Raw genomic sequence first — 21,003 nt, 5'->3', positions numbered from 1 at the left:
CTCCTTGGCAGCAAATTCCACTGTCGAACAGCTCTTACTGTCAGGAAGTTCTTCCTAATGTTTAGGTGGAATCTTCTTTCTTGTAGTTTGGATCCATTGCTCCGTGTCCGCTTCTCTGGAGCAGCAGAAAACATGAAGATAGAGCGATGCTTGTGCTGTGATTCCTGCACTGGAGGGGTTGGTCTAGAGGACCCTCAGGGGTCCCTTCCAACCATCCCGTTCTGTGGTCCTATGGTTAAAATACTTGTGGGATGGGATGTGCCCTGCCAAACCACCCTGTAGCCCAAGCCCCATTCACCAGGCCAGACCCAGTGAGCCGAAGGAGCGCTCCGCAGTGGCGACGGGGCTGCCCAGGAGAGCAAAGGGCAAGAAACCATCAAGATAAAAAATAATCAGATTTGCCCCTTAGCACTGTTACGGAAAATCTGGGTGCGTATTTGCCCTGCCACCCAGCTTGTCGGACAGAGTCCGCGGGTCCTTGCGGAGAAAAGGGAGCTCAGCCGGACACAGGAGCAAAATACGAAGATCCAAGTTTATTGCGCAACAGGTTCAAAACGAGATTGAACCCCGAGAATGGGGCGACATAAACTTTTAAAAGTTCCCTCCAAGTCCCAGAATACAGTGCACGAAACGTCATGAATACATTATGGGAAGGTTAGGTTTCGCGGGTTACATCATGAATATATTTCACACGTCATGAATATATTAAGGAAGGGTGGGGTTACATTAATTAACATTTGAGATAAGGGAGGGGGAATATGTAGAGCGAGAGATATACATAAGTAAACATTTATTGAGTATCGGTGGTGGCAAGACAATGGGCCAGAGATATGCATCGTCTGTCACCTAATATTGCCCGGAGGAAAGGTTAGGCGAAACGATCCGACAGGATTAAGAAGTTCCTGTGTACGTGCCCTGCCGCTTCAGGGATTATGGAGGTCGGGGTGGCATCATGGAGTCCAAAGGGAGCTGAGTTAAATGACACCAAGAGCTAAGAAATCGGAGTTATGGTCGATTTTATATCAATTTCCAAAGGTTTTCTATGTTTTCCGACCCATCCCGTATTGGTGATCAAGAGCGGAAACAGAATGGACACATTGTAGCAAGAATGGATACATTGTAACAAGATTTTGACAGTTTTATGAGGTCTCTGGTTTCGGATCCATTGTTCTCGCAGTGGGGGGCCGTCAGCAGCTTGTCAGGAGTGAAATGAGGCGTGCAGTAGCTCCCTGAGCTAGCTTCTGCAGGGCGAATGCATGGCTGTGATTGGCTAAAGCGCAGCTCAGTATAGTGAATGGGGATACATTATGATGCGGTCTACTCACGTAAGAAATAGAGCGAGAGGAAGGTATAAGAAAGACGGGGCTTATTTCGCCCGTATAGAAATAGGAAAGAGAGCCTTTTATTAACAAGGCAGGGGTATAGTGTGGTGCTTGTGCAACAGTGTGGGGGCTGAGGGTTCTAGGCAGAGTTGGGCACTATCGAGGTCATCGCCTCAGGCCCCTTCAGAAAGCGATGGAGGGGAAGGTGGGTGGCCCCCCCTTCCTCCTTCCGTATCAATCACAAAGTGTTTGGAGAGGGCTCCGATCCGCGGTCCCGGTTTGGCCCCAAATTTAGAGCTGGAGGGAGAAAAGTCTCTCAGTCCTGATAAGGAAAAATTCCGGGGTGAGAGACTTCTTAACAGCCCAGCTCGTCGGGGTGCAAGCACAGTCAGTACAAGAAGGAAGTTCCAGCCAAGGAATTTGGAGCAAAACAGCAGTGAGTAGACCACGATCTTGATTGTTGCGCAACAGGTCCCCACACAGATTCATAACCCTGAACATAGGTGACACACTCTTTTGAGAGCTCCCCCACCCACCCAAAATACCTTTCCAGAAGCATCACTGATACATCACTGATACATCATCAACATGTCATAAAGAAGGACGGGGACCTTGAGGTTTCCCAAGTTCATCAACTTGCTCCGCTTATCAGATTTAGTCCCAGGCACCTTAAGCACACGCTTCATTGACTATGCAAAAGCCTTTGACTGTGTCAACCACAGCAAACTATGGCAAGTTCTTAAAGAAATGGGAGTGCCTGATCACCTCATCTGTCTCCTGAGAAATCTCTATGTGGGACAAGAAGCTACAGTTAGAACTGGATATGGAACAACTGATTGGTTCAAAATTGGGAAAGGAGTACGGCAAGGCTGTATATTGTCTCCCTGCTTATTTAACTTATATGCAGAATTCATCATGCGAAAGGCTGGGCTGGATGAATCCCAAGCCGGAATTGAGATTGCTGGAATAAATATAAACAACCTCAGGTATGCAGATGGCACAACCTTGATGGCAAAAAGTTAGGAGGAATTAAAGAACCTTTTAATGAGGGTGAAAGAGGAGAGCGCAAAATATGGTCTGAAGCTCAACATCAAAAAAACAGAGATCATGGCCACTGGGCCCATCACCTCCTGGCAAATAGAAGGGGAAGAAATGGAAGCAGTGAAAGATTTTACTTTCTTGGGCTCCATGATCACTGCAGATGGTGACAGCAGTCACAGAATTAAAAGATGCCTGCTTCTTGGGAGAAAAGCAATGACAAACCTAGACAGTTTCTTAAAAAACAGAGACATCACTTTGCCGACAAAGGTCCACATAGTTAAAGCTCTGGTTTTCCCAGTAGTGATGTATGGAAGTGAGAGCTGGAACATAAAGAAGGCTGATCGCTAAAGAATTGATGCTTTTGAATTATGGTGTTGGAGGAGACTCTTGAGAGTCCCATGGACTGCAAGAAGATCCAACCTCTCCATTCTGAAGGAAATCAGCCCTGAGTGCTCACTGGAAGGACAGATCCTGAAGCTGATCTCCAATACTTTGGCCACCTCATGAGAAGAGAAGACTCCCTGGAAAAGACCCTGATGTTGGGAAAGATGGAGGGCGCAAGGAGAAGGGGACGACGGAGGACGAGATGGTGGGACAGTTTTCTTGAAGCTACAAACATGAGTTTGACCACACTGCGGGAGGCAGTGGAAGACAGGAGTGCCTGGCGTGCTCTGGTCCAGGGGGTCACGAAGAGCCGGACACGACTAAATGACTACACAACAACAACATCCTTCATGCATGGCTTACATCATGGGTAGGCAAACTAAGGCCCAGGGGCTGGATCTGGCCCAATCGCCTGCTCAATCCGGCCTGCGGACGGTCCAGGAATCAGAGTGTTTTTACGTGAGTAGTAGAATGTGTCCTTTTATTTAAAATGCCTCTCTGGGTTATTTGTGGGGCAACAACTTAAAGGAAATCGTTAAAAGGGTAAGAAAAAAGCATTAAACAACTAAGAAAAGCTCAGTTGACCATCCCAGGGCTAGCACACAGGAATGTTTTTCTCCCTCTCTCCCAGCACTAGAAGACCCATGAAGCGGAATGTGGGGAGATTCAGGACGTATAAAAGGTTCATGCAGCCCAGAGTTACTGAGACCCCCTCCCAATGGAGGAGGGAGCTATCGAGGGCAGCCATGATTCGGAATCCCAGTTGATGGAAACGGCAGGAGGTGGGAGCTTAGCTGTCAACTTTTCCCTTTTCTTGCGAGGAATCCTATTCAGAATAAGGGAATTTCCCTTAAAAAAAGGGAAACTGTCATGTACTGAGTTGAATAGGATCCAAAAGGCAGCAGTCTGATTGGTCCTAGAACAATAGGATTCAGAATGCAGCAGTCTGATTGGTCCTAGAACAAAGAGGATTCAGAATGCAGCAGTCTGATTGGTCCTAGAACAATGCAGCAGTATGATTGGTCTGCAGGAGTCACCCAATCCAGCTCCAGGTGGAAGTGAATCTGCAACCTGATTGGCCTACAGGTGAATCCCGGAATTAGCCAGTCACGTGGGGCCCATTGTGTAAATAATGTATATAAAACAGACATTCTGGGGAAACTTCCATTCCTCCTCACTCCTATGAGCTGAATAAAGAGCATGAAATCCACTCTTGACTCCGAGTATATTTCAGAAACGTTGACAGCTATGGGTGGGAGCGATCTTGTGCTCAGATCCTGTTTGCATTGGGATCCATGGGGACATCTGGTTGTCCCCTGTGAGAGCAGGATTCTGGATTAGATGGGCCTCGGGCCTGATCCTGTAGCCTCTGCTTATCAGGAAATGGGCTCAAGGAGAAATATTAAGACCTGAGAATGACTCTACTCTCCGTTTTCCCCGAAGGACACATCATTAAAAGACTTACTGCATTTAAAAAAAATGAATAGCAGTGATATTGACCACAGCCAGATGGAGGAAGAAGTTGGGTGGCAGCTAATGAATGAATGGGAGCAACCAGTTCGGACAATCACTTGGATGGAAAAATTAACACAGCAGACGAAGGAAAATCTTTGCAAAATTCCAGGCAGCCGAGTTCTTTGTTCCATCTATAAGTACAGCACAAAAGAACCTCCGTCCATTAACTGGATTCTGATGGGGAAATGTGCTATAGGATCACTTGGAAAAACGAAAAATAAAATTGGTATCGGTGAAGCACTGCAAACAAAAACATGATGTTGGAACATGATTAGCACTCTTAGTTTCATTTTATAATAAGCTGTTAAGTGTTTTGGAAAAAATGGTTTTAGACATTAAGTATGAGCGGTACTTAACACTTTGCAGATGAAACTTAATATATATGCTGAGATCAGACAAAGCCTGGAGTTCCCAAACATGTCTTTTGGAACTGGTCTCGAATACAAATATTTTGGAAATGTGTTCAGGTTGGTATCTCGGATACATTAGAATATCACATACTGTCAGAACCTACAATATTTCTGCTTGGTTCTATTGGGATGTTATCTCGAAAAAAGTCTGAGAAATAGTGATCAACCTTTATAAATGCTGCTAAGATTATGATAGATAAATTCTTTTTTGGGGGGTCCTCATCTCTGGCCTAGTTTGGCAGGCCCACTTTGGCTCTCAATGGCCAGCCTGCTCAGTGGTTAGAGGCATCAGGTTGGGACTCTTGCTGGCCTTCTGCCACTTTGGAACAAGTCTCCACATGAGACAGTTTGGGGAGGATAAGACACAGTAGACGTCTGATTATGTTTGAGGCGCTTAGTTTTTCTCAAAGCCTGTCTTGTGATACTAAATCAAAGGCAGATTTAAAATCTATGAAAGCTGCGTAGAGGGATCCTCCGTTTCTTGAGATATGTTTTTCCACAAGATGTTGGAGTAAAAGGCCTTGGTCTAAAGTTGACGTTTGCCCTGAAACCAGCTTGTGCTTCTGTAAGGACATGTTCTCGCTCCACCCAATCCTCAGTTTTTTAACTTAAGTGGGCAGCATATAAAGGTAAAGGGAGCCCTGACCGTTAGGTCCAGTCGTGGCCGACTCTGGGGTTGCGGCACTCATCTCTCTTTATTGGCCAAGGGAGCCGGTGTACAGCTTCCGGGTCATGTGGCCAGCATGACTAAGCCGCTTCTGGCAAACCAGAGCAGCGCACAGAAACACCGTTGCTCGGTTCCAGCTCCTGCCCACCTAGCAGTTCGAAAGCACATCAAAGTGCAAGTAGATAAATAGGAACCGCTCTGGCGGGAAGGTAAACGGTGTTTCCGTGCGCTGCTCTGGTTTATACCAATTGGGTATAACAGAGACAATTCAGATATAGCGGCAGTTAAAAATATATATTAAATCTTGATCACTAAAATATAACCTAAAATTGGGGTCCAGCAATCATCATCTCAATTAGTCTCCTAAGCATTATCAGATGATGATGTATAGTTAAAGCCATGGTTTTCCCAGTAGTGATGTATGGAAGTGATGTATGGAAGTGATGTATGGAAGGCTGATCGCTAAAGAATTGATGCTTTTGAATTATGGTGCTGGAGGAGACTCTTGAGAGTCCCATGGACTGCAAGAAGATCAAACCTCTCCATTCTGAAAGAAATCAGCCCTGAGTGCTCACTGGAAGGACAAATCCTGAAGCTGAGGCTCCAAGACTTTGGCCACCTCATGAGAAGAGAAGATTCCCTGGAAAAGACCCTGATGTTGGGAAAGATGGAGGGCACAAGGAGAAGGGGACGACGGAGGACGAGATGGTGGGACAGTGTTCTCGAAGCATGAGTTTGACTAAACTGCGGGGGGCAGTGGAAGACAGGAGTGCCTGGCGTGCTCTGGTCCGTGGGGTCATGAAGAGTCGGACACGACTAAACGACTAAACAACAACAACAACAACAAGCATTATCAGTAAACTATATGCTGCCTAAGGACGCGGGTGGCGCTGTGGGTTAAACCACCCGAGTCCCTAGGCAGTATATAGTTTACTGATAATGCTTAGAAGACTAATTGGCCTGTAATTAGCAGGGTCCGATCTGCTCCCTTTCTTGTATATTGAGATGATGATTGCTGGACCCCAATTTTAGGTTATATTTTAGTGATCAAGATTTAATATATATTTTTAACTGCCGCTATATCTGAATTGTCTCTGTTATACCCAATTGCAATCCAGTGTATTCTTGTTGTGTTTTATGATTTTCCTGATATTGTAAGTCTGTGACCGTAATAATAAAATTCAATTCAGTTTGGGGGGGAGAGAGAGTCAGAGAGTCAGACAGAATCACAGGATTGCAGAGTCGGGAGGGAGCCCAGGGGTCATCTAGTCCAACCCCCTGCGAGACAGGAATCACAGCCAAAGAATCCCTGGTGGATAGATGGCTCTAGGTGTCCCCATGGGATCTGATACAGGAGCAGCGTGTTCTGGGGTGCCCGGGGGGGGTGTGTGGCTTTTGCTGTGCCCCTCCATCTGTGCTCCAACAGTAAATAATAAATAATAACAATTTTTTATTTTTACCCCGCCCTAGCGGGCTCAGGGTGGCTAACAACAAACTTAAAACACTTAATTGATGCTACACAAAAAAATAGCATAAAATACAATATAAAGCGTAAATAACAATAAAATCAAAAATCATTTTGGGGGGAAATCCATCCAATAAACATTAGATGATCACCAGGACTAGCTGGCTAAATTAGGGGAGAATTAGCTGTGGGATCCCAGAGCGGGGAATCTTCATAAAAAGGGGGAGGAAAGAGAATAAAAGATCAGGCTAAATTCAAATTGAAAGCCAGGTGGAATAGCTCTGTCTTACAGGCCTAACCGAAGGAGGTTAAATCCTGCAGGGCCCTGGTCTCCTGGGACAGAGCATTCCACCAGGTCGGAGCCATCACTGAGAAGGCCCTGGCCCTGGTGAACACAAAATGCCCCTAAAGACTTCAGCCGCCTTTTCTCAAAGGGAACTGAGCCTGAGTCAAGGCTGCGGCAAGAGCAGCTCTGGATCTCCTAACGTTTTTGAGCCCAGGACAATCCGGAGAACCTCCACACCCACCCAGCCCAGCCCAAATCTCAGCAAGGCTCTCGATTCACACAGATATTCAACAGTTGGGCCGGGGCAAGAGAAGAGCCAGGCTTGCAAGACCCCCCAGAGACAGATCCCCGCTGCCCCCCCCAGGCCCATAGCAGACTTGTCAGGCCACTGAGGGACCTCCAACAACCATTAACAAAGAGGCAGGAAGGGAAGACTGTGAAATTCAATTCTTGCCGGGGGTGGGACTCATAGCTGTCAACTGTCCCTTATTTGGTGGGAAACTCCCTTATCCCAGGGCCTTGTCCCACTTCTGTCCCTTATTGATGATGTCCCTTAAATTTCTGGCGCCATCGTCCTGGTGCGAGGAGTTCCATTGGCCCTTCCCCGCCCGAGAGAGAGGGGGGGAGGGAGAGAGACTCTCACCCACGTCACCCACAAGCCCGGAGGCGGCAGCAGTGGTGGCAGCTGAGGAGGAGGCCTGAGGGAGGAGGAAGAGGAGGGGACGGGGAGGGACGCAGAAGGGCGGCACTTCAGCGGCCGCACCGCCACCGCAACCGCCTCATGCCAGATTGACAGCATCTGTCAATCCTACCAATGTATGTAACTCTTTACAAAAGCAAAATCCCTTATTTTGGCTGCTGGTCCCTTATTTTCGGGGCTGCTGGTCCCTTACTTTCAAATCTGTAAGTTGACAGCTATGGTTGGACTAGATGACTCTCTGGGTCCCTTCCAACTCGACAACCCCGTGGCTCTGTCCTCCTCAAGGAAGCTCTGGGCTGCCTTCACCTGAAAAGCGCTTGCCCCCGCCTGGGGGAGGGGGACCACAAAAAGAGCCAGTCTGTTGCTCAAAGCTTTGCATCACCTCCACACACACACACACCAGATTAGTATTATGGATGATCCATCCAGCTCCGCCTCCCTTTCAGGCATGTCAGAGTCAGACCCAACTTGGGGGGGGGGCAGGGGGGCTTCCCTGCCCCTCCCAGGCCCTGATGCAGCTGCCCAGGTCTCTGCTCTCCTGAGGGATGCCAGCCTGCACCTGGACCCCAGCCCTCCCTGTGCCATCCCCACCCCAAAGCTTAAAGGCCCTGATCCTGGGCTGGCAGAAAAACCTGCATTTGTCCACAAGGCAAGCTGGGGGGGGGGGAGAGTTAGAAGCCAGGAAGATGCCCCACATAAAGGGGACATTTATCTGGACCACAGGGCCAGAACTAGCCAAGCATTGGCTGAGCGGGAGGAGGTTGCCTAGCAACGCCCATCACTGGTGCTTAGGAAGCAAAAAGGGAAAGAGCCCTTAACTGCCTCTTTGCCCCCCACCTGCCAGGAGGGAGGGATCAGTCTCCACTCGGAGGCCGGAGCTCGGGGGGGGGGCTCTCCCCCTCCCTTCCTCTTCCCCCCTCCCTCACTGTACCTCAAAAGCCAGAATGCCAGGGATAAGTTGCGGCTAGACTTCTCCTTCCTGGCAGAAGGCCACAAAAAAGGCAGTCACGGAACCGAGAAATTACACAAAACAAATGGAATACCGTGAAAATCCCTGAAAATTGACTAGAAACGTTATCTTATAGAAATAAACTAAATAATAAAAAATAAAAAGTTTAAGGGAAACATAGAATTATGGCATCCCATTAAGGCTTTGTATAATTCTAGGTTTTCCTTAAACTTTTTGATTTTTATTATTTAGTTTATTTCTGTAAGATAACATTTCTAGTCGATTACTACTCCTTTCAGGGATTTTCTCGGTACAGTGGTGCCCCGCAAGACGAATGCCTCGCAAGACGGAAAACCCGCTAGACGAAAGGGTTTTCCGTTTTTGAGTTGCTTCGCAAGACGATTTTCCCTATGGGCTTGCTTCGCAAGACAAAAACGTCTTCCGAGTCTTGCAATTTTTTTTTCGCTCCCCCCCCCTTTTCTAAGCCGCTAAGCCGCTAAAAGCCTTTTAGCCGCTAAGCCGCTAAACCTTTAATAGCCGCTAAGCCGCTAAACCACTAATAGCGCTAATCCGCTAATCCGCTAATAGGGTTGCTTCGCAAGACGAAAAAACCGCTAGACAAAGAGACTCGCGGAATGGATTATTTTCGTCTTGCGAGGCACCACTGTATTTCATTTGTTTTGTGTAATTACGTGGGCAGAGATGGCTCTTATGCTGAGTGCATTCGTGAGTGGAGGCACACAGAATCGTGGGTCAGAAGGGACTCCCAGAGGTCATTCCTGCAATGCTGGAGTCGCCACTGCAGAATCCCTGATGGCCAGCCGTCCAGCCTCTGCTCTGAAGCCCAAAGCCAATCCCTGAACCGTAGAGCTGGAAGGGACCCCTGAGGCTCATCTAGACTGCAACACAGGAATCCCACACCCCCCCCCCACGCCAGCCCCCAGGCTGCACCAGGGGCCATGTGCATCGTAGGCCGGAGGACTCAGCCTGGCAGCTGTAACTGTGGGGTGGGCAGCCTCCTCACTGCCTCAGGTGGGGTGTGTGGGGGGTGGCTAAGGCTCGGCCCCCTCCCTCTCCGCCTCCTCCTCAGCCCCCCACTCCCGCATCTGCCACTCCAGGCGCTCCAGGCGCAGAGCCACCTTAAAGGCGCTGGATTCGAGTCCCGCCAGGATTCTGGCCAGCTTGGTCTGCAGGGCATCCAGGCCCTCTTCCAGGGCGGCCGTCCGGCGCTCCTCCTCCTGCAGCTGGGCGATCTCGGCCGCCTCGGCGTTGACGTCCAGCTTGTCCATCTTGAGCAGGATCTCCCTGCCCTTGGCCTCCAGCATGGCCTTGGCGCTGGGGAACTCGGCCAGCACCTCCGTCAGGTCCTCCTTCAACAGGCAGAAGAGGTCCGAGAAGCCGATGCTCTTGATGTTGGCCGTGCGGCGGTTCCCGGACTTGTTCCCTGGGGGGGGGGGGAGAAGGGGGCACCGAGTTCAGTGGGGGCACTGAGAACATAAGCAGAACATGCAGGATCAGGCCCCTGGGGGGTGGGAGGAAGAGGCCAAGAGGCAGAGAGGAGTCCGGCTGGTGAAGAAGCCAGGGGGGTCTCCCCCTCCTGCTGAGACAAGCTCCCCTCCCCCCTCAGTCTCCAGAAGAGGCATGGAAATGGCGGAGGAGAGGTTGGGGACACACAGATACCGTCTGGAATTCCTTGGGAGAAACCTTGGAGAGGAGGCGGCTGAGGCAGCGGCGGCGGGGGGGGGCCTTCTGTCACGGGGGCAAGACCCACCGGAGACAAGATGCTTATGTGTTGCTAGACTGCTGACTGGGAGCGGCCGCCGAGACCATATAACACTGGTCTTGAAAGACCTACACTGGCTCCCAGTACGTTTCCGAGCACAATTCAAAGTGTATTAAGAGGATGCTGGTGAGGTTGAACCTTTCTGTAAAAAAGGATTTCATTCTTCCCAAAAGGAAAGCTTCCTCTGCGGGTTAATATGAAGAGGATGCCAGTGAGGTCGAACCTTTCTGTAAAATAAAGTCTTACTGAGACCATATAACACTGGTCCTGAGAGACCTGCATTGGCTCCCAGTGCGTTTCCCAGCACAAGTCAAAGTGTTGGTGCTGACCTTGAAAGCCCTAAATGGCCTTGGTCCAGTAGACCTGAAGGAGAGTCTCCACCCCCATCGTTCTGCCTGGACACTGAGGTCCAGCTCCGAGGGCCTTCTGGCAGTTCCCTCGCTGCGAGAAGCTACAGGGAACCAGGCAGAGGGCCTTCTCAGTAGTGGCGCCCGCCCTGTGGAACACCCTCCCACCAGATGTCAAGGCAAGAAGCAGCTATCTGACTTTCAGAAGACATGTGAAGGCAGTCCTGCTTAGGGAAGTCTTTAATGTCTGATGTTTTATCATATGGGCCAGGGGATAAATAATAAAATTATTATTATTATTACTATTGTGGGGTCTCAGGAAAAGTCACAGAGGCCTGTTCTTGTCCTGTTTTTTTGGTTAGCCTAGCTGATTTTGCTTCTGTAAAAAACTGCCTCCTTTAGAATTTAGGAGGGTGAGCCACACTCATGTGAAGACCAGATAACGTTGCTAGGCGATTTCAGGAAAACCTCCCTCTGCCAGGCAACTCCCCCCCCCCTCAAGGTCTCCAGGCAGGGTGTCCTGTTTCCATCAGTGCAAGGAACCTCGAAGGGGGAGGGAAGGGAGGGGGGGAGGCCTATAAAAAGCACGAACAAAGGCTATTTGGCGCGGCTTCACCATCAGGCTGGTGAGTGTGGCTTGCCCCCTCTGTTTTACTCAGCTGAATAAATGAGTGATTGTGGGAATCCCCTCTGTCTGTGGCAGCATCCCCAAACTCAGCCCTCCAGATGTTTTGGGACTACAACTCCCATCATCCCTGACCACTGGCCCTGTTAGCTAGGGATAATGGGAGTTGTAGTCCCAAAACATCTGGAGGGCCGAGTTTGGGGGTGCCTGCACTATGGCGTTTATTGGCTTTTCAGTGACCAAGGCAGATGAGTGGGGTATAAATAAAATAACCACTGTGATCACTGGGCCTGACACTCCTGTGTCGGTCCTGTTTTTGCTGACAAGGAGTTAACTCCAACTTGCACAGTGTGGTTTCCTGCTGGCTGGCTCCTGGCACAAAAGAGGCGGTGAGAGCTGCTGATTTGGATGGCTTGCAAAGAGGATTAGGCCAATGCACAGAGGAGGAAGAGGAAGAGGAAGAGGAAGAGGAAGAGGAAGAGGAAGAGGAAGAGGAAGAGGAAGAGGAGAGGGCTATCAAAGGCTACTAGCCAGAATGGCCCTGTTCTGCCGTCCCAGTGGGAGGCAGCTGTGCAGGAAACCTCGGGAAAGGGGTCCTGCTCTGGTTCCTTGAGTCCTGCTTGCTGTTTTTCGGCCCCTGCAAGAAGAGGATGCCGGCCCAGGTGGGTCCCCTGCCTCACTCAGGAGGCTCTTCTTAGGTTCTTGCAAAGGTGGCGTGTGGTTGAGAGGATCCCCCTGTCAGTTTGCATTTCTTAGTACGGGAAGTACGGATTGGATGTGTAGAGACCTTTCCTGTTCTGATGACCGTATTTTTCGCTCTATAGGACGCACCAGCCCATAGGACGCACCTAGATTTTTGGGGGGGGGGGAAATAAAGGGGGGGAAATTATTTTTTTCCCCCCAGGCGCGGGCTTCCCCTGACCCCAGCCCCCAGAACGGGTCCCGTTCTGTGCACAGCTTCGGCATCGCTCTGGGAGCTTGTGGGGCTGGGGGGATAGCTTCCTGAAGCCTGCATTCGCCCCATAGGACGCACACACATTTCCCCTTCATTTTTGGAGGGGGGAAAGTGCGTCCTATAGGGCGAAAAATACGGTAGTTCAGGAGGGTTCTGGGAACTTTCTTTCTATGTAAAGAAAGAGGCAGAAGGAAGGTTCCTGGTGTTTGGGTTATTCCTTCTGGGAAGCTGAGCACAGCTGGGTTAAAGTGCTCCTGTTATCCTTTTTGTCAAGATTGTGCTGACTATAGTAGTCAGGCCTGGAGGAGCCTCTTTTCTGGCTGTGGTGTTCTGTTCTGTATGCTTAGCCTTAAGGTTTAGTCTTATTATATATAAGCAGTGCTTTTTTTCCTGGGGTGACGCAGGGGTAGGTAGCCATGTTGGTCTGCCGTAGTCAAAACAAAATAAAAAAAATCCTCCTACCAATAACAAACTTAGTTGGTCCCTAAGGTGCTACTGGAAGGATTTTTTTTATTATTATTATTTTGTTCCTAAACATTTTGTGAATCTAAGTTTGGCCTCACTGAGGGGCAGTATTTCAATATGAGTAGGGAAAGGTGAGTACCCCTAAACATTTTTTTCATAGAAAAAAAAGCACTGATTATAAGTTATTGTTAAGTTTAAGTTAAGTCTGCTGCAACTGGATTCCTGATGGACAGGGCCAATCCTGAACGTTTTGGATTTGTTTACGGGTGGCGCTGTGGGTTAAACCACTGAGCCTCTTGGGCTTGCTGATCAGAAGGTCAGCGGTTCGAATCCCCGTGACGGGGTGAGCTCCCGTTGCTCGGTCCCTGCTCCTGCCAACCTAGCAGTTCGAAAGCACGTCAAGTGCAAGTAGATAAATAGGTACCACTCTGGCGGGAAGGTAAACGGCATTTCCATGCGCTGCTCTGGTTCACCAGAAGCGGCTTAGTCCTGCTGGCCACATGACCCGGAAGCTGAACGCCGGCTCCCTCGGCCAATAAAGCGAGATGAGCACCGCAACCCCAGACTGGACCTAATGGTCAGGGATCCCTTTACTTTTACCCTTTAGGTAGCCGTGTTGGTCTGCCATAGTCGAAACAAAATAAAAAAACTCCTTCCAGTATCACCTTAGAGACCAACTTATTGGTATGAGCTTTCATATGTATGCACACTTCTTCAGATGCAGATTTCGAATTTCTGACCATTATGCCCATTTGCCTTAAGTGGCAGTAATGCTCTGCTGGATGAAATTGCCTCTGGTCTATTTTGGGGGGAACTCTGCAATGTGCTTCAGTTTTTCCTCCACACACGACACCCCCGCCTCCTCCCTCTCCCCCCAGCTCACCTTTGATGTTGATGATGCTGATCTCCCCAAAGTAGAGCCCCTCTCCCAGCACGGCGTACTGGGTGACCCCGTCGTCGGCCACCACAGCCAGCTTCCCCTCCCGGATGAAGTACATCTCCCGGCCCACGTCACCCTTCTTGCAGACGTACTCCCCGGGGCTGTAGACCTGGGGCTTGAGCTTGAGGACTAGCTCCTCCAGCAGGCTCTGCTCGCAGCTCTGGAAGATCTGCACCTTGCGGAGGGTGGGCAGGTGGACGCTGACAGCCACCTCGGCCCGCAGGCGCTCGGGGAGGTGCTGCAGGATCTGCAGCTCGTTGGTCATCTTCTTCTCCATCTGCAGGTGCTGGTACCACTCCACCACGCGGTTCTGGAGGCGCCGGTTGGGGCAGTGGGTGCGCAGGTAGCCCTTGACCAGGTCCGAGTTGGGGACGAAGGCGTCGTCCGCCTGGTTCATGTTGGAGATGACCGAGGTCATGCTCCCCATGATGGTGGCGAAGCCCATGACGGCCAGCAGGAAGTCGGCCGCCATGAAGAGGAACTCCTCCTCGCGGTGGGGCATGGGCGTGTCGCCCACCGTGGTGAGGATGAGGGTGGAGAAGTAGAAGCTGTAGAGGTACTGGCGCAGCAGGCGCTCGAAGCCGGGGATGCTGACGTTGGGGTAGACCCACTCGTCCGCCCCGTAGCCCACGTAGCCCGAGAGGGCGAAGTAGACGCAGGCGTTCCAGTGGATGGTGACGAAGACGTAGAGCATCAGCTTGGAGATGCGGAAGGAGTTGGGGTGCGCCGTGCGCGTCTCGATGCGGTCAAAGGCCTCGAAGAGGCGGGGACTGCGCAGGAAGCGGTTGGCCCGGACGGCGGGGGTGGCCAAGCCCAGGCGCAAGTAGAGGAGGTCGGTGGGCAGCACCGAGAGAAGGTCCAGAAGGAAGGCGGAGGAGCAGGTGTAGTGGCGCGAGATCTTGGAGCGGTCCTGGATGAGGATGCCTTGCTCCAGGAAGCCTGGGGTGCGGAGGGGGGAAGGAGAGGGTCAGAGGAGACCCTTGGCCCTGGGCAGAGGACCTTAAGGTTCATGAATTACCATAGTTCAGAGGCCCTAAGGAAGTCAGACTATCCTCCCCCAGGGCCAGGGCCTTCTCAGTGGTGGCTCCGACCTGGTGGAATGCTCTGACCCAGGAGACCAGGGCCCTGCAGGATTTAACCTCCTTCCATCAGGGCCTGTAAGACAGAGCTATTCCGCCTGGCTTTCCATTTGAACTTAGCCTGATCTTTTATTCGCCTTCCTCCCCTTTTTATGAAGATTCCCCGCTCTGAGACCCCACAGCCAATTCTCCCCTGGTCTCCTCACTGGCCCAAATAGGACTAACTTAGCCAGCTAGCCCTGGGGATCACCTAATGTTTATTGGATGGATTTTCCCCCTAAATTGATTTTTGAATTCTGAACTTATCGTTATTCATGTTTTATATTGAATTTTATGCTGTTTTTTGTTGTAGCATCAATTAAGTGTTTTAAATTTGTTGTTAGCTGCCCTGAGTCCGGTTTCCTGAACCGGGAAGAGCGGGGTATAAATAAAAAATTATTATTATTATTATCTCCATTCCTCTCCAACAAACGGAACAACCTAAGAAGGTCCTGCTGGATCGGGCCAGAGGGACTCATCTGGTTCCCTCACCCTTCAAAGGTGGGGAATGTAGGGGTCAGAGAAACCCTCTTGATAGGAAAGCAGCCAGGATCCCCTCTCTCTCCGTCAGCACCAGGGCCTGGTCAGCTGGAAACTGATCTTGGAATGAATAGGCCAACTATTTCAGCAGATCCAGTGCCAGATTTACGTGTAAGCTAAACAAGCTATAGCTTAGGGCCCCACTCTCTTGGGGGTCCCCCCAAAAAAATTAAAGGGGGGGAAAACCGGATGTACATTTCCAAAATATAAGATAAAAAACAAATAAAATAAAAACTACATACAGCAACCGTGTTTTGTGTTGTGTCGGCTCCTCTGATGTAAGTCATGGGCCCCGCCTGCTAGTCTGCTCCCTCAAATATCCCTGGTTTGCTCCTTTCTATATATAGGGTGCCTACATTCTGCATGGACTGGTTGCAGGGCAACATGTGCAAATGGCCTGAGATACCTATCAGGTCTATAAATCACCATCTAGAATATATTCAACACAAAAACAGCAACAATTTGTTGTTGACAAAGGACAGCTGGACATATAAAGGGCCTCGTTACCTTCAGGAGCTGAGGGCCACATCAAACTGAAATCCAGCCCTGAACTGATCTTATGGACAGAAGTTTCCTAGCGTTTTTGTTCCCGCATTATATATTTCTCTGTTACAAATTTCCAATTATTATCATGGAAGAAGGGCGGGAAGTCAACTTTTAAATATGTACAGTTGTACCTTGGAAGTCAGACAGATTCCAATCCAGAAGTCTGTTAGACTTCCAAAACATTCAGAAACCAAAGCACGGATTCTGATTGGCTGCTGGAAGCTCCAATCAGAAGCCCCCGTTGGACATTTGCTTTCTTCCCTTCCGGATGTTTGGGAGTTGCTACCCCTGACTGTGGAGGCAGAACAAAGATATCCTGGCCAGGAGCCCTTGATACCTTTCTCCTTCTCCAGAAATTGGTCCAATCTTTTCTAAAGCCATCTAGGCTGGTGGACATCCCTGCCTGCTGTGGGAGGGAGTTCCACAGTCTAACTACTGTCCTGAATCTCTCAATGTTCGGCTTCATTGGATGAAGGGGGATAAGCATTTGCCAGGTGGGGTGCAGGGGGGCATAAGGAGGGGTGAGGAGACAGGCCCCAAGGCGGAAAGGCCACTGACCCGTGTAGAAGTGGACCCCGATGTCCAGCAGGTACAGCAGGTCGCAGAGGTAGTCCAGGGCCAGCCAGAGGAAGAGGTATTTGCGCTGCAGCTCAGGGAAGCAGGACCTGCGCGGGAGCGAAGGGGAGAGAGACGGGTGGCAGCATCCGAACCCACAACCCGCCCACTGCAGCAGCAGCTGCCCCAAAGGCCAGGCAGCCCCCTTCAAGCTCTCTCCTTGTTCCTTGCTCCACCCCCACCCCGCAGACCCCCACTCAGCTCTCCCCTTCCCCCCAGGAATATCCCCAAAATGTTAATGGGGGCCCCCAGTTTGCTCTGAAACTCCCTCCCTTCCTAAAAGGACACCCCCCCCCCCAGAACTGCTTTCTTGTTTTGCCGGGACCTGAACCTCTGGATTCAAAAGACAAGGAAGGAGATTGCAAACAAACTTTAGGAGGAATTTTCTGGCATCAAGAGCCCTTTGACAGCGGCACAGAAGACCTTCGAAGATGCTGAGCTCTCCTTCAATGGAGGTTTGATGGTCACCTGTCAAGAATTCTTTAGCTGGGATTCCTGAATTGGGGGCTTGGAGTACAGAAGGGGGAGTGGCTGGAACAGGGAAGTTCAGGGAAGTTTTTAATGTCTGACACTTCATTATTTTTGATATTTTTCTGGTAGCCACCCAGAGTGGCTGGGGAAACCCAGCCAGATGGACAGGATGTAAAAAATAGGGAGGGAGGGAGGGAGGGAGGGAGGGAGGGAGGAAGGACGGAGGGAGGGGGGAAGGGAGGGAGGAGGGAGGAAGGAAGGAAGGAAACAAGGAAGGGAGGGAGGGAGGGAGGGAGGGAGGGAGGGAGGGAGGGAGGGAGGAAGGAAGGAAGGAAGGAAGGAGGGAAGGGAGGGAGGGAGGGAGGGATCCAAAAGGGGTTTCTGTCGCTTTCCTTCCCTCGTGCTTCTGCTGATGCTCCCGGCCGGAGAGCCTTGGCCCCAGTGCTGGGCCCCCTCCGTGGCTTCCCTGAGCCCCCGGCCCCCTCCCCACAGGCGGATCCGGCCCAGCCCCCCTCCGCCCACCTGCAGATGAGGATGATCCAGTTGTACATGATGGGGAACACCATGGTGACCAGCCACCAGTAATAATAGTCCCCCGATGGGTCCAGGATCCGTTTCTTCTCCTGGCTGAGAGCAGAGCAGAGGAGGGGGAGGACATTGGTAAAGGCCTTCTGGGAAATGATATGCAATGAACTAAAGAAAATGTTTAAAAATACATTTGTTAAAAAACCCCAGAAGCCTTTCTCTTAGGTATAATAGGTGAATGGCTACCAGGAGAAGATAAAATACATTTTATGTACGCAACGACGGAAGCAAGGATGCTACCAGCCCAGAGATGGAAGGAAGGAGAAGTACCAACAAAAGAAGAATGGCAGGCGAAACTGATGGAGTATGCGGAGATGGGGAAGATCCGAAACCAGGAAGATCAAGTACAGTATTATTCGCTCCATAAGACGCACTTTTTTCTTCCTAAAAAGTAAGGGGAAATGTCTGTGCGTCTTATGGAGCAAATGTGTGGTCCCTGGAGCCGGATTGCCCAGGGGCAAAAAGCAGATCATGTTTCTGTTTTTGTTTTGAAAGAAGGAAGTGGGTTGAAACAAAGCCGCTGATTGGCAAGTGATCGGGAGAGAGATAAGGGATGCTAGAGATGAAGGAGGCTGCCTGGGAGGGGGGAGGTAAAGACAGCAAACTTGCAAAGGGGGGAAATAGGAAGACTAAAGCAATAAGGAGAGAAATTAGAAGAAAGGGAGGAGCAAAAAACTGCTCCAGCTAAGGAAAAGGCAAACAAGAGGGAAGGGGGTGTTGAAAGGGAACAGCTGATCGGTGGGATCGGAAGAGAGATAAGGGACTCTAGTGGAGGCTGTTGGGGGGGGGAGGTAAAAGCCCATGGATCCTCAGGATTTTTACATTGGGTCACCCCAAATTCACCATCAGATCACATGTCTGTGGCCACAGCATCAACCACAAAAATCATACATCCACTGTTTTGTTCAGAATATTTTGTTCTTGTTTTCCTCCTCTAAAAACAAGGTGCATCTTATGGTCAGGTGCATCTTATGGAGCAAAAAATACAGTATTTTCTAAAGACCAGAGCAAATTTGTAACTTATTTAAAAGACCACTGCAAACAGTTAAAATCACTGGCAGGGATGTAATGGCACTTGTAATGTGGAATTATCTCTGGCAATTAGGGATGCACAACAGGTGGATAATGGTAAAAGATGAGGCAAACTTAAATTTAAACATGGAACCTGCGGAGGGAAGGAGGTCTGAAGGTTCCAAAGAACCTTGTCCTTGAATGTTTGAAAAGCTGCAGGATTGAAGGACGCCTCTCCCTCTTTGCCAGCCCCTAAGAACCTCCTAAGAAGAGCCTGCCGGATCGGGCCATGGGGCGCCCATCAACTCCGGCATCCTCTTCTCATGGGGGCCAGGCAGGAAAGGATCCGAGTTCCAGAGCCCTCTCTGCTCCTGCATATTCCAGCAACTGGGATTCAGAAGCATGGCTGCCTCGGGGGTGGAGGGCAGAGAACGGCTGTTGGGGCCTGGAGCCCTTGGAAGGAGCCCTCTCCACCTTCGCAGGATTTGTCCAGTCCTTCCGAATCAGGGGCTATCCCTGTGGCAGGGAGTTCCCTAGCTTTGGGCCTGCAACACAGCTGTGTCTGGGATCTGTGTGTGATGGGAGAACCTGGAAGGCACCAGGTGGGCAAAGCCTGGTTTGAGGCGTGTCCCCAAGACTGGGGGGGGGGCACAGATCACACACACAGCAGTTGGGGCCTCTGCCCAGTGGCTGTTCAGGGCATCCCCATTGAAGACAGGTGTGGACAAGCTGGAACAGGGGCAGAGGAGGGAGACCAAGATGATCCAGGGTCTGGAAACAAAGCCTTCTTTGTGAGGAACGGTCGAGGGAGTTGGGTTTGTTTAGCCTGGAAAAAGAGGAGACTCAGAGGAGATGTGGGAGCCATCTTCAAATCTCTCCAGGGCTGCCACTTGGGATAGCGAACAAGCTTGTTTTCTGCAGGTCCAGATAGCAGGACCTGAACCAATGATCCTTCAGAAGGTGGTAGACCTTCACCAGAGGTTTTTAAGAAGGGTGGCCATCTAGACTGAAGATGGGTGGCCAGTAGACCTGATGGAGTGTCTCCACCCCCATCGTTCTGCCCGGACACTGAGGTCCAGCGATGAGGGCCTTCTGGCGGTTCCTTCGCTTTGAGAAGCCAACTTACAGGGAACCAGGCAGAGGGCCTTCTTGGTAGTGGCACCCGCCCTGTGGAACGCCCTTCCACCAGATGTCAAAGAGAAGAACAACTACCAGACTTTTAGAAGACATCTGAAGGCAGCCCTGTTCAGGGAAGTTTTTAATGTTTGATGTATCACAGTATTTTAATATTCTTTTGGAAGCCGCCCAGAGTGGCTGGGGAAACCCAGCCAGATGGGCGGGGTATAAATAATAAATTATTATTATTATAGGCTAGAGCATGACCTGATTAACTCAAAAGCGAAAACTCTTTCTAAAATGTACTGATTCCTCCATGATTGGGAAGTCAAGGAGGAGGAGGAGAAATCTGTTACGATAAAATGGGCACAGGACTTTGGATATAATATCTTAATGAAAGATTGGGAAAACCTCTGGGAAATCAATATGAAATTCACTGTTCATTACACACTGAGAGATTTTTTTTTTTTTGAAAATGCAGTATCGTTGGTACTTGACTCCATTAAAATTACCCAAAATGTATCAAACAAGTGTTGGAGATGTGAAGAAGCACATGTGGTGGGCATGCTAAAAAAAATTAAGGAGTTCTGGGATGAAATCTATATGGAACTTAAAAAAAATGTTTTAAAGATCTCGTTTATTAAAAAAAAACAAAAAACCCCAGAGGCTTTCCTTCTTGGAATATTAGGCTCTGACATACCAAAGAATGTAAGGGAATTATTTTTACATGCTAGAGTGGCTGCAAGAATTTTAACAGCCTCAGACTGGAAAGGCTGAAAAAATTCGGAGTGGAAACAAAAATTAATGGAAAACTCTTGGGGTCCCTGCCAGTTTTTTAGTCCTATTCTTCCCCGACTCCCCTACTCCACGCCACCCCTTTGTCCAACCTGCACCCTGCCATATCTGCTGCCATGGGGCCTGCCCCCCCAATACTTGCCTTTACTCACGCCCCCCCCGCCCAGGGCCGGTCCCCACTCACCGTGGTTTGGGGGCTGCTCCAGGGGTGCTCTCCTCCGTCTTGATGAGCTTCGCCTCCCCCTCCCTGTCCTTGCCTCGGAAGACCCTGGCCAGCCTATTCATCTTGGCACGGGCTGGCAGCTGCAGGCTCCTGGTCCAAGCGAGGCCCCAGCCCCCTCTCTGCCCCACA

At 50.2% G+C, this 21,003-nt stretch overlaps 2 protein-coding genes across 4 annotated transcripts in view; one reads left to right on the top strand and one right to left on the bottom strand.

Annotated features, from left to right (window-relative positions):
• The window catches only part of LOC114589761 (uncharacterized), a 498,312-nt gene that overhangs the window by 126,442 nt on the left and 350,867 nt on the right, over positions 1-21,003 (top strand). The window lies entirely within an intron of this gene.
• Positions 9,316-20,936, bottom strand: CNGA4 (cyclic nucleotide gated channel subunit alpha 4). Its single transcript, XM_077926732.1, has 5 exons — positions 20,836-20,936; positions 17,667-17,771; positions 16,617-16,843; positions 13,798-14,793; positions 9,316-10,183 (listed from the first exon to the last, which is right to left on the bottom strand). The coding sequence occupies exons 1-5, from the start codon at positions 20,934-20,936 to the stop codon at positions 9,792-9,794; spliced, it is 1,821 nt and encodes a 606-aa protein (XP_077782858.1). The 3' UTR covers positions 9,316-9,791.

The sequence above is a fragment of the Podarcis muralis genome, chromosome 4 (genome assembly GCF_964188315.1).
Source record: "Podarcis muralis chromosome 4, rPodMur119.hap1.1, whole genome shotgun sequence".
NCBI lineage: Eukaryota > Metazoa > Chordata > Lepidosauria > Squamata > Lacertidae > Podarcis > Podarcis muralis.
The sequence above is the reverse complement of the archived record's forward strand: the minus strand, read 5'-3'. Positions and strand labels throughout refer to the sequence as shown.

Bases quoted from the DNA above. Each gene is read 5' to 3' on its own strand.
- CNGA4 (XM_077926732.1), bottom strand. From the start codon at position 20,936: ATGAATAGGCTGGCCAGGGTCTTCCGAGGCAAGGACAGGGAGGGGGAG. The intron at 16,844-17,666 runs GTGGGCGGAGGG...GTGGGGGTGGAG, and splicing joins TGGATCATCCTCATCTGCAG to CAAGGAACAAGGAGAGAGCT. The intron at 14,794-16,616 runs GTCAGTGGCCTT...TCCGCACCCCAG, and splicing joins CGGGGTCCACTTCTACACGG to GCTTCCTGGAGCAAGGCATC.